Source organism: Carassius carassius, chromosome 19 (genome assembly GCF_963082965.1).
Source record: "Carassius carassius chromosome 19, fCarCar2.1, whole genome shotgun sequence".
NCBI lineage: Eukaryota > Metazoa > Chordata > Actinopteri > Cypriniformes > Cyprinidae > Carassius > Carassius carassius.
In genome coordinates, this window is record NC_081773.1 from 17,263,784 (window position 1) to 17,277,582 (window position 13,799).

General features: G+C 38.8%; 1 protein-coding gene across 1 annotated transcript in view; it reads right to left on the reverse strand.

Moving 5' to 3' along the window:
* Positions 1 to 7,331: 7,331 nt before the first annotated feature.
* The window catches only part of itgb5 (integrin, beta 5), a 29,742-nt gene continuing 23,274 nt past the window's right edge, over positions 7,332 to 13,799 (reverse strand). Inside the window, exons 11-15 of the mRNA XM_059500042.1 lie at positions 12,901 to 13,123; positions 10,847 to 10,947; positions 9,468 to 9,587; positions 9,104 to 9,270; positions 7,332 to 8,047 (exon numbers count right to left, since the gene is read on the reverse strand). Of these exons, the coding sequence (XP_059356025.1) occupies positions 7,949 to 8,047; positions 9,104 to 9,270; positions 9,468 to 9,587; positions 10,847 to 10,947; positions 12,901 to 13,123 (710 nt within the window). The 3' untranslated portion in view covers positions 7,332 to 7,948. The remainder of the gene's footprint in view (positions 8,048 to 9,103; positions 9,271 to 9,467; positions 9,588 to 10,846; positions 10,948 to 12,900; positions 13,124 to 13,799) is intronic.

Here is a 13,799-nt window from a genome sequence, read left to right on the forward strand (position 1 = left end):
AGCCAAAGACTTAAAATTTACAAAGAAAGCTATTTGCAAACTTTGTGTCAAATCATTTGACATCTCCAACATGGGGGAGGCGGCAATTGTAAGCCATATGCTAGGCCAAAAGCATCGTCTTCTCATCACAGCATCCACCACACAAAGTCTCACAACGTTTATGGCCCAGACCAAGGTGGGACCAAGACCGACCACATCAAGTCACGAAGCCCATAATGTACCGATTGATCAAAGGTGAGCATTTGAACTATAGTCAGTCTAATGTTATCCTTTAATTAACTTACTTAACGTTAACAGGAAGTCTAGAAAGCTGACGTCAGCTTATCAATTCATTAACGTTACCACACCAAGATAATTGAATATAGTGTTGGTGAGAAGATAAAGGCCATTTCTAGAGGGAATATGGAGTATTTTGAGCTGCATCAGTAGTCACACCGGTCAATTTATTATCAGGTGCGTTCACAGAGTGCAATTGCGTGACGCGGCGTGAGTGTTGTTTCTCTTTAACGTTACTGTTAGGCCTATATTTGATATTTTCTAGTGTATCAGTGTAACAAATTAAAGTTGTGTATTTTCATTTCGCAAAATGTCGATATTTACTAGAGTAGGATATCCAATCTGGGCCGTTGAATGAGCACGCGCATCCGCGTCACACAATCAAATAAGCATAATATCGAGGGAGCACGCAATCATTAAGATTAGATTGTGTTTTGTTCTTAAGTGATCTATTATGACTAGGGAATTCATTCAATAACTGTTATGCGTATAACGTTATTCCTATTACACAAGTTTGTCTTTTTCACAAAATAAGTTGTATTTTGACCTTCGTTAAATGAACGAGTGCGCGCATCCGCGTCACTCAAACCAGCAACAGATAAGGGAGCGCATGACATGATCATTTAAATTCAACTTCAAAGATTATAGTATAAATCCGATGTGTCAGAGGTGAATATATATTCAGGTTATAAAGCGTTTAAGGTTGCTTATCATTCAAGCATGTTGTCAGTTTGAGAGAACTAATGCATGTTGTAAACGTGAGTGGATCTGTAGAAAGAATAAATATTTACAGGTGACTGTACAATAGTAAACTATTAAATCTAACGTCAATGCTAAAAATAAATTATATAATATGGTTGAATGAATACTTGGAGGACTTTGATGGACAACAACAATGTCTTACAAGGCTTTCTAATAAAATAATTTTATAGTGTCGCAAACATTATTATACTGGATTGCATATCTTTTCATTATTTAAAAAAAAAGTTATCAGCGACATCTTTTAACTACATTAGCAATTTAGGACTATAACAAATCAAATGCAGAGGTGGCAGAGAAGCTGCAACTGAAGTGACATTTAGATGTTTAATGCAGCTCAGGTGGCATGAATACAGTTACACTGCAGTAACAATTTCACAAATAATGTTATGTGATTAATGGTTTAAATATAATATATTTAGAATACAGAAATAGAAAATGTGGGGTGGGAAATACTTTAAAATATGAAACTGAAACCTCCATTAAAATGACTCGTTCATACCGGCTAATTCATTCATGGATGAAGCAAGTGAATACTGTTGTTATGAATAAATCATTGAATCATTGACTTACCCAATTTGTTAAATGCAGATTCAATTAATAACTAAACACTGTGTATTGCTTGTAGATGCAGTTGTTCTACTGAGCAAAACTAGAGCAAAACAGGACTCTTGTTTGTATGATATTGCTCATTATATGTATTATTTATTTATTATATTGTGTTAGAAATATTAAAAAAACAAGTCTCAGCCTCAAAGTTCACGCCCACAGACCATTGGCTGAAAGTCTGATGCATAAGGCACACAGAATCGGAAACACTTTGGGAGTTTCAAAGATGTAATCTGACATCATCGGTTCGTCATCGGATTTCCAGGTCATATTTGTTAACGGTCTGCCTGGAAGCTGGAAACAAGCTACTGTGACGCCAAAACCCCTCATAGAAGAAGAAAGCTACATTTGTAAAAATTAGCGCTTATCAGGATAAACTATACGCTGGATTTTCAAAAGTATAATGTGACGTTCATGGCATAGACTCTTGCCGATTGAAGGATTTAATGGATGCACAGCAGTCTGTAATTTTAGGGACATCGACTTTACATTTTCACGCCCTTAACATGACGCTGAACAAAACAAACTCTGATTGGCTGCTTTGAAAGCTGTAATAGCGCTCCGTCAGTCTGAAGGGCTAGCTACGTGTGACTACTGTTGCATGCATGGGGTCTGTTTTTTTTAGAGGATAAATCTGTTAGCAAAATAATCATGTTTCAACCCTGTTCTCTACTAAATGTGCTGAAACTGTTTTTATTGTAGTGTCACAGCTACAACTTCATCCGGTAGTTCAATGAGAACCTTTGAGTGGGCCAGAAGTTCTGTCTGCTGAAGTGTACTGGGCACTTGATGTCATGGAAAAGCATGGTTCCTTCAACAGCTGTTCTGGGAAGGATGACCTTTTTCATCTTATGTTTCCAGACAGCAACATTGCTGCTAAGTTCACATGTGGGGAGGACAAAGCAGCTTACCTGACAACATTTGGAATTGCACCACATTTCTCATCACTACTTTTGTCAAAAGTGAAATGTGCTAGTGACTATGTTCTACTTTTTGATGAGAGTTTGAACTGCCCCCTCCAGTCAAAACAGTTAGATGTGCACATTCGCTTTTGGGATGGAGATCATGTTAGCACAAGGTTCTTTGACTCACACTTTCTTGGCCATGCATGTGCTGATGACCTCTACAAACCACTACGCACCAACTGCAACACTGTTGGGATTCATGGCATATTGCAGCTATCAATGGATGGACCGAATGTAAACTTGAAGCTGTTTGACACGCTTTCCAAGGATTTGGAAGACGAGACTGGCTCCAAACTCCTCTACATAGGGAGTTGTGGGCTACATGTGATGCACAATGCATTTAAAGCTGGTAGCAGTAAAACCGCTTGGGACATTGAGCACACTCTGAGTTGCCTTTATTGGCTTTTTAAGGACTCCCCAGCCAGGCGTGATGATTACAGCAAAGTAACAAGTTCAACTGTTTTCCCTCTTAAGTACTGTCAGCATAGATGGCTTGAAAATGTCACAGTGTTAGAAAGAGCCATTACAATATGGCCACAGATCCAGACATACGGTGCTAATGTTAAGGCCTCTCAGTTGCGCAAGAATGCTAGCCTTTTCTAATAAAGTATCAAACTGACAAGCCCATGCTACCATTCCTGGCAGATGATCTTTTTACTACATTGATGCACTTTCTCCGGAGATTTGTCAAAGATGATGTACTTAAGAGGATGAAGACTGCAGTGAAGCTCTTCTCAGAAGACTTCACAGATAGATCAAATCACAAAGATGCCTCCCTTATCAACATAGGATTTGTTGCAGACAAACAACTTTCAGAGCTGAGGGTGAGGAAGAAGGTTTCTGAGCTAGATGTCCTTACAGTTAGAAAAGAGACCAAGGAGTTCCTTGTCACAGCTCTCTGCCCTCTGAAGAACACACTGGTTAGAAACTTGGCATGGCTGGATCCACAGAAGATAAAAGAGAAGTCTGGCCTTTGTGAGAAACAACTGAGGCTGTGCCTGCAAATCATCTCCAGTGCTGGGAAAGTCAGAGAGAACAAGTGTTACACAATCCTCAACCAGTTCAGAGACTTTGCTGTGGTCTGCAAAATGAGTGAAGATGCCTCAGAGTGGCTCACTGGTGCACACTCCAGACTGGACACATTCTTTCATGCACAGCTAGCAAAAGATCATGCATTCAAAGATCTGTGGGAAATTGTCCAAAAGGTTCTTCTGCTGTCCCATGGTCAGGCTTCTGTGGAAAGAGGGTTCTCTGTTAATAAGAACATTACTGTTCCAAACATGAAGGAGAGAACCTTGATTGCCCAGCGGGTAATAGTAGACCACCTGCACCATGTGGGTGGGGTAGCTAATGTAGGGATGACCAAAGAACTACTACAGTCTGCTGACTGTGCAAGAAAGAGATACCATGCATACCTTGATGAGGAAAAAAAAAAGAAGGAGCACACACAACAAACAAAGAAACGGCAAATATTACAGGATGAGGTGGACCAAATGAAGATGAAGAAAAGAAAGCTTCACAACAACATAAATGCACTTCTGACATCTGCAGATGAACTTGCAATTGAAGCAGAAGCCAGTGACAATATCTCTGTGCTTGCAAAATCAAATGCCCTTAGGAAAGCTGCAAAGGATAACGAACACGAGCTACTGAAATATGACAAAAACATTGAAATGAAAATCAATGAAATGAAAAACTTGTAGCCTAGCCATGGCAGTAAAGGTCAGACCTGTGTGTTCCTTCCTTTTCACAGTTCAACAGTGGTTAACACAGCACTTTGTAGTTTGAGAAAGCAAGTTGGGTTTGAGGATAAAACAGAGTCAATGGTGGAGTTCTTAAAGGAATAGTACACCCAAAATTGGTCATTTATTCACCCCCATGTCTTTCAAAACCATAAGACTTTATTATATTAATACAAATTAATATATATATCTTTTTAAATCTGAGAGATTTCAGTCCCTTTATTAAAGGACTAGTTCACCCCAAAATGAAAATGTCCTAATCATTTACTCACCTCAATGCCAAGATATCCATGTCTTTCTTTCTTCAGTGAAAAATAAATTAAGTTTTTGAGCAACCAACTGAGTTGGTTGCCATCTTGGATGGCATTGGGTTGAGTAAATGATTAGGACATTTTCATTTTGAGGTGAACTAATCCTTTAAATATCTTCACATGTCCAAGATTTCCAAGATTAAAAAAAGTCTTATTAGTTGAGAATGACATGAGGGTAAGTAAATGATGATATAAATTTCATTTAAATGAATAACCCTTTAAAAAAAATTGTGACTGATTTAGCATTTTAATTGTTAAGGTCACAAAAGGAAATTTGGATTTCTAAATATTTTATTTATAATTAACCTATTGCTTAAACAGTCTTTACAAGTTTGCTGTACCTAACAGCCAATTAAGCATTGTCAATTGACTTTAGCTCTATTTTCTAATTTTTTGGTTAATTGTACATGAACATCCCTTCTGTTTCTGTAGGGGTTTACAGATATTTAAATGTACAAAATTACAAATATGAATAACATTGCTCTGATTTAGCATTGCAGTTTTAATTAAATGCTGTGCTTTGAACTTGACTGGGTTTGGTGTTAAATTGACTTGTACAAGCAACAGTAGCTACAATTTTCAAATTTACAAATTTAACATGATAGCCTACATAGAGGTTTTGACTCAGAGTGTAACATACTTGTCGGCGCCAATAGCATTGTGGGTAAGCGCGTCGCCATGTAGCGCTGTTGTGCTTTGGGAGACCCGAGTTCGAGTCTTGGCTCATGGACTTTTTCCAATCCCGCCCCCCTCTCTCTCCCACCTTACTTCCTGTCTAGCCACTTTCCTATCCTAATAAAAGGCAAAAACGCCAATACTAAATCTTTAGAATGTAACATACTTGTTAGCAGTTGAATTTTAAAAAAAATTTCAGAACAAGTCAAATATGGTCGGAAAAATCTGTAGGGAAGTCTGGAAATTTGAGTCTGGAAAAGTATGGAATTTTGAAATGAAAATTGTGTAGGAACCCTGATAGTGCGTGTGTGACAAACCATACTGATAAAATTCTAGCTAGGGCTATTCAGCCTTGAAGTTCTGATAAGCTCTCTGCGTGTATATTTATTAGTATCTGTCTGTACAGGGAGAAGCTCAGACAGTCCCAGGACAAACGTTCAACTGCCGATGTCCAGCGTATCAGATATATGTCTTTGGAGAGACTCGTCGCCAAAATAGTCGTCAGAAGATAATATTCTTCCAGCTTGCATCCATATGTGGAAACTGTCAGGTTTTGGAACCAATCAGATTTTTGCTGACCGGCGCATTGACACAATTAATCTCCTGTCAAGAGTATAATTGTTGGTGATTTTGAGTTGTACGCAGAGCGGCCCACGAACTCCATCGAGAGTACTGAAGCCGACTTCTGCTGATGAAACTGCAAACCATGTTCTTCAGTAAATTTTTCTTTAATTGAATGCATCTCTGACTCCTGGTCTTCATTCATCATATCTGGTCCTTGGGTTTTAACTGTACATTCCACTACACATCGGTTTAAACATTTCATTCACAACAAGTGTCATTCATAATGATATTACGATCAAACTTTTCATTTTCCTCTCCGTCTCTGATTTAATCCAGCAGATCTTAATGGTTAATCAGTGAATTAATCATTTGGTATCTATACATTTCTAGAGATATAGATTCTGTAGAACTGCATGGACAATTTCCAAAATGGATAACCAAGTAAAATAAATTGTTACAGTAAGCTATTTAAATCAGATAATAACCTCAACTTTCAAAGTGTGTGTGTGTGAAAGAGATTTGCAATTTGTGATAAATACATTAAGGTACAATTGAATGTGTCAGATTGACCAGACAAATCTGAATAAGAGAGACATGTATGCCATGTGGGACTATAAACTATGGCAGACAATGTCAAAGTAATGTAAGTCACCTAAGTACAGTACAGACTTAGTCATATGGTAAAGTGACATATACTGTATCGACAGCAAACTGTACTACACAAAACTCATGGCCATGTCATCTCTCCATCACACCTTTTGTTGACAAACTGGACATAGTATTACAAACTTAACAGATTTTACATTAGTTACGCAAGTTAGGTAATGTAAGTGTATTGTCGAATGGTTAAAGTCTAGCCTGTATTACTGTAACCTCAGCAGCATGGCTGAAATTAAACAATGTATCTTGCATTGTTTGGATGAACTGATTGTTAAAAGTACTAAATTGAAAGGTCATACTGTTGTGTTTCAGCGATTAAACCAAATGTCCTCATTTATTCCAAAAATCTTGTGTTTTGAAACAATGATTATATGGACTGAAATTATAACCAGTGAAAGAACTGGTTTTGAAAGATTGACTAGCAGTGTATTCAGTTTGGATTTGAGTTATGTTTGAAAACATACACCTTATATGAAAACAATGCACCAAAACACATCGTAGTAAAAGCAAGTAGACACAAACATGACTTACACATGACTAAGTATTGGTATGGGGTCAGTCTCAGTTCTTGCTGGCAGCTGGTGTCTAGTGTCTAATTTTGATTTAGTCCAGGTCCTGATGGGATGGGTGTGGAACTTCTAAATGTAATTGTTCCAAAAACAATTGAGACACTCTTGAATTATCAGCAGGCAGTGTTATTGCATCACACTGTACAGTTGCAAACTATTATAAAAATCTGTAACCTGTGGCAAAAAAACAAAAGACTAGCATTGTAGAGTGGCATTTCTTTCTTTACTTTATAAATCTCAACCTAACATACAACGTGCAAAACAAGTTAAGAAATGTTGCTCTGGTTAGGTTAGTACCAATCACTTCGTTAAAGAGTTGATGTATAATTTAGCATTTTTTTGTGTTCTATGCCCACTTTATGGCATCTGACTATTGTACATAATTGTAACATTACATTATTGTAAATAAAATGATGTAAAATGTGTAACTGCTGGGAAAGGAACACTGTTAAAAATATACACTTCATGTCTCTGCGCCTATAAAACAATGCACAGCAAATCCATCATAATGTGCAGGAGGTATGGTTAGGAATTATATTCAAGCAAGCGGTCCATTGCAGGTCAATGTCTATCACTCATGGAGAATTCTGGAACAGGCAGATAAGGCCTGCCTCTCCAACTAGACAAGCCATGTGTCCAACTGCTGCTCATCCAACTGAAACCGCATAAAGATCACTTCCAATCCTCAGGAACCACACGCCTCAAAGAATGTTTGCATTGCAAAAGACGGTAACATTTGCTCTGTCTCTGTCCTCCACTGTAGTGCAGAGGTGTGCTGGACAGGTCCTGCCATGTCCCCCAGTACAAATGCAGGTCGATCAGTGGACTCCTCCGTTGCATGACTTGATAATATGCATATGGAAATCCGTCTCCATTGGGTGAGAGGGGATGGACTGCTTATAAACAGGGTTAGATGCCTGGGAAGAAGACAAGGAGAGGAGGAGGAATAAAAAGGTCAGATGGGTTGATTGAAATGCACATGGTTAGAAGGGCAGAGCGAACGGAGTCTTTGAAACACAGCCTTGGAATGATCATGATGTCTGGAATGATCATGACTGATGTTTTCCAAAAGGCCTCATGGTTTCAATCAAAGTCTGGTTGTTTTTGTCCTTGTGATTACATAGAGTTGCCAGTTCAGGCTATTTGCATTTTAAATAACTTACAAACAGTGGTATATGAATGCATAAGACTGCACCTACACTAGCATTCAAAAAGAAATCAATGCAGTTTTTATTTGTATCAAATAAGATTTCTAAATCAATTTAGAATTGAATTGTTTTCCCCCAAATTAATGCTTATTCAAAATATCTGCAAAAATGTTTCCAAAATATAATAAATAAAAATAATCAGCACTGTTTTCAATATTGATAAGAAATGTTTTCCTTATCTTTACTCCTGAGCAATGACGCACTGAACTGATAAGGAAAGATATTTATGTATCCTTTAAAATGTCTATTTTAAAGAAGAGTTGAGCATTTACTTTGAATTTACTTGAATTTATATTCAAAGAATACGGAATATGTACTGAATATAATTCTGAAGGACCATGTGACACTGAAGATTGTAATAATGCCGGCTGAAAATGCAGCTTTGCATCACAGGAATAAATTGCATTATAAAATACTGTCAAATGGAAAACGGTTAATATTGTAATATCATTTCACAATAGTACGGTTAAATTGTATTTTTGATAAAAGAAATGCAGCTTTGGTAAAAAAGGGGACTTCTTTCAAAGATGTAAAAAAAAAAAAAAACATTTTACCGATGGCAAACTTTTAAATGATAGCATGCAGATAAAAAATATAATACTATAATCCTAGCTTCTCTGGAACCTTGATTAATGGAACTCATTAAGCGAACATTTCGTCAAAAGTATTGTGACATGTAAAGTATTCTATCATTTCACACAGTCACAATTATCTGATTTCTATCATTGGAATCATTTGCAGTGCAGTAGATGGATTCAATCTCACCATCTCATATCGCGCTCGTGAACGTGCACTCTGGAAGCGTGCAAACTCGCGGCGGTCATGGATGGTGATGACCAGTTTCCAGAGAGCTAGCAGCACGATGCCCATCAACAAGATGCTGCCAACAACTGCCAAGAGCACAGTCATGGCATTTGGGGCAACAGCACATTCTGGAAACACACAAAATGCATAAATGCATGGCCATAATGGAAGACATTGACGTACTTTCCCATTAGAAACAATGCTTGTATCAGAAATAACAAAAATATAAATTCTTTTACTTTGATCATTTATTCACTTATAGGTTCCAGAAATGACTGTGCTTTACATGATTTTGAAATGCCGTTCTTAGGTGCTAAACCCTGACCTGGCTCTTTAAGGGCGGTGAGGACCGACTGGCCATTGGCATGTTCAGAGTAGGTAAACTTCATCACACAGTCCTTCTCTGTCTTATACAAGCATTGAACAGCGTTGGAATCATCCGTTTCTGAAACAGATAGAGAGAAGTTGAGGAAAAGAGGAGTTTAGTTGAATAAAACAGCTGTGCAAACTGTGTCTAAGGCAATAAAATGAGAAAGACGTGTCAAGCCAACAGCATAAACACTGAAACACTGAAATTATTGTTGGACCAGACCCTGCATTCCTCAACAAGGACCCAGATTGATCAAGAGTGTTTAAAAGGTTATCATAATTAAAATCCCCAACAGTCTAGGAAGTCTCTGCCTTCCTAACATTCATTTAACTACGGAGCCTCTTTCTCCGAATGAGCTAGATGTTTCCGGTATGCACATGTGGAGTCCATTAAGGAAGTCAGCTGACTGAAACGGCAGAGAAATGTTGTTAAACATCATCCTTGATGCCTTCTTTTACAATTAAGAGTGACATGGAAAGGCCTTAAAGAAGCAACTTGAATGTTTCACTAATGCATTTCAGCGAATAAGACCAGCTTCATATTGCTCAACAATAAACATTCATTCATGCATTCCTAGACACATGTAAAAGAATTCCTCCAGCAATAAAACCTGTTATAAATACCCCGGAGAAGGTCTCATAAACTTTATTCATAGCTTACGGACTCTAATAAAACCTTCATGATTATAAATGAATAAAATAAAAAATTATATACAAAAATATAATAAAAAGAGATCTATATACACACAACAAAATGTTTTCTAAATTGCTATTCTAAATGAATTTGAGCATTTTACATGTTAGTGGTTTGTATTAATAGCACGGTTTTAGTGGAAGAGCAGTAAACACATGCTTTCACAGTGGGACACAGAACAGCTAGTGCTGCTGAGATGTCCAGACTCACATTCTCTAGATAATAACATAAACAGAGCTGGACATGAGACGCCACAAACTGTGCTTCACCCTGCTGCGGGTAACACAGTCATGACCTGGAAGCACAAACTGTGGCGCTCGACCAACAGTGTGTCCTGATGATCTCTGAACTGAGCTCCTGATCACTGCTGGGTTCAACTTTTCTCTTTGACTTAAGGAAGATGCATGTTAAGCAACCATAATTGTGTTGTCTTTTTGAGTTTTCTCAAATGAGTCAATTTAAGTACCATGTTTACTGAATAGTTAACTGATAGCAGAGCATAAACATACAAACAAACAAATGTCCAAATATTGTTCTTTGGCTTAAACAAACCACATATGCATTTGGATCAGAGGTAGAAGTGTGTTTGTGCAGGGTGGAGAGAAGAAGTGATCATCATTCAGTGTCAAGTGTGCACTCACTGAGTGTTTCCACGGTGATGATCTCATCCTTGCACATGCGCTGGCAGGTCTGGTTATCGGCCAGTCTCCCTGTGTTAAAGAGACGGCACTCAATGCATTCCCTGAAGAGAAACATATAGAAAAGTCAAACTGTAACTATCACAAGACTGACAAGTTTGAATCTTAACAAGAGTCATAGACAAATGAAAGCTATCTAAAACTGCCAATCAGCTCTGAGGAGTCTAATGGAGACCACATGTTGGTGTATGTAGTGTAAATAAGAGCTCTGCTGACATCATCTTGTGGCATGCTACTTTGCGCCACAGAAATATTTTTGATTTGTTCCTCAACAACAAAAACAAACATGGCTTTATTGCCAAGTGTGTTCACACACACACACACACACACACACACACACACACACACACACACTGAATTTGTCTTGGTGTTAGGGGCTTCCGTTACAGAAAATACAAACAAAGTGCAGACATACAGTACATAAAATGAGAGAATAGACAATATAGCAATAAAATAAATACAGAAAAAGGAAAAATGTCCATAGACAGAACTGTAAATGTGCTTATGTGCTATTAACAGATGTGCGGTACTGAGGTGTGTTATGTGTTGTTCAAGTGCGGTATGGCCGGGGAAAACTGCTCGTGTCTGGCTGTTTTGGTGCACAGTGCTCTGTAGTGCCGGCCAGAGGGCAACAGTTCAAAAAGAGAGTGGGATGGGTATGAAGGGTCAAGAGTGATTTTCTTAGACCTTTTCCTCACTCTGGAGATGTAAAGTTCACCAATAATCTTCTCAGCAGTCCTGACTGTCCATTGTATTCTTCTGATGTCTGTTTTGGTAGATGAACCAAACCAAACAGATGATGACCTCCTGCGGCAGGTTGAACTTCCTCAGCTGGTGGAGGATATCCAGCCTCTGCGGTGTCTTATTTACAATAGAGTTAATGTGATTATGAGAGATGGTGTTGCCCGGGAACCTGAATGACTCCACTGCAGTCACAGTGCTTTTCTCTGTGGGTTTCTCCTGAAGTCCACTATCATCTCCACAGTTTCAAGAGTGTTTAGCTCCAGGTGGTCAAGACTGCACCAGACAGCCAGCTGCTCAACCTCCTGTCTGTAAGCAGACTAGTCTCTGTCCTTGATGAGGCCGATGACTGTAGTGTCGTCCACAAACGTCAGGAGCTCGACAGAGAGGTCCTTTGAATTGCAGTCATTTGTATACAGCAGGGATCCTCAAATCTGGCCCACGAGATCCACTTTCCTGCAGAGTTTAGCTCTAACCATAATCAAACACACCTGAGCATACTAATCAGTGTCTTCAGGATCATTAGAAAAATCACAGGTAGTTGAGTTTGATCAGGGTTGGAAATAAACTCTGCAGCGCATTGGCCCTCCAGGGCAAGATTTGAGGAACCCTGGTATACAGGAAGCATTTTACTAGCATGATGTTTGTTGTGAATGTGAGTGCACACAAATAAACAACTTCTTTACAGATTCGAAAGATGTATTACTCTTATCTGTATGACCAAAAAATTGAGCATTTTAAGAGAACTTAAGTGACTGACGTGACATTCAGCCAAGTATTATGTTTATGACCCATAAACAGAATTCATGCTCTGCATTTAACCCATGCAAAGTGCACACACACACAGCAGTGAACACACTCCCAGAGCAGTGGGCAGCCATTTATGCTGAGGCGCCCGGGGAGCAGTTGGGGGTTCAGTGCCTTGCTCAAGGGCACCTGAGTCGTGGTATTGCTGGCCCGAGACTCAAACCCACAACCCCAGGGTTAGGAGTCAAACTCTCTAACCACTAGGCCACGACTAATGGTTAGTCGACTATTAGGGGACAGCTCTAACATATTTTATGAAAAGAAAGTGCCAATTTAAAGTAAAATAAGGTTGAAATGCTGCAAATGAGTATGAAACTATATGCTATTGGATAGTAAAATTCCCATACGCAAACATATTTTCAATAAAGTATACACTTTTACAGACAGACCTCACATTAGAAATCGAGTTAGCTTCAGTTTAGTTAGTTTCAGCTTCTTCGGTCTCATACCTCTTTGTTCCACAAGCATCTGGACAGGTGGGACATTTTTCGCACGTATCCCCAAATGCCCCTGGCTCAGTGCACTGGCACCGCCCACACACACAGCTGCCCCGCCCGCTACAGATCTTGCCGTCGTCCGACGCACAGGAAGCAGTCTCTGTAGAGCAATTACAGTTGTCTCCAATATAACCAGCGTGGCATTTACACTCACCGCAGTGGCATTCTCCATGGCCTGGAAAACAGGGTGAGAGAGAGAGATCTGGAATAAACCTTACATAGCTCCTAACACTGTAACCTCTTATTTTTGTCAAATGGCTGGTATGTGCAACAATTGCACTAACAAATGTGGTTAACTCACTGGTGTGGACAAGAGGTATGAACACAAAGACCTCTTAGAAAAACATACTACTGTAATGCACACAGTGAAAGTGAGAGCTTGCATATAACCAACATTTACTGACATGAATTGAAACAAAAGCGTTACACATTTCTCTGTCTGTCATTACACAAAGATGGCCACTGTCTCCTTCTCCCACATTCTCTGGAGTCTCTCGGTCCATGGCTGTGCACATTCCACTGGACTGATTACATGCAGATCTACTCATTCCAACACCAAGGATTCTTGGCTTGTGTCTCCATCACTGAGTGTGAGCAGAACTCTTTTTGTGTTTTCTACTCACATGAAGTTTACCAATACTTAAACTTGAGGAAAAGTAACATAATGGATGCTTGGAATAATATGGTGAGTAAAGTTAGTGGTCAGTAAGATATTTATTATTCCAAATAAAGGCTGTTCTTTTGACATTACTAATAAAAGAATCCACCAATATATTAAAAAGATGTTTGTGTGTAATGTTGCTGTTTGAGCGTAAACAATATCTGCAAAGTTACGAAGCTGAAACCTCAAT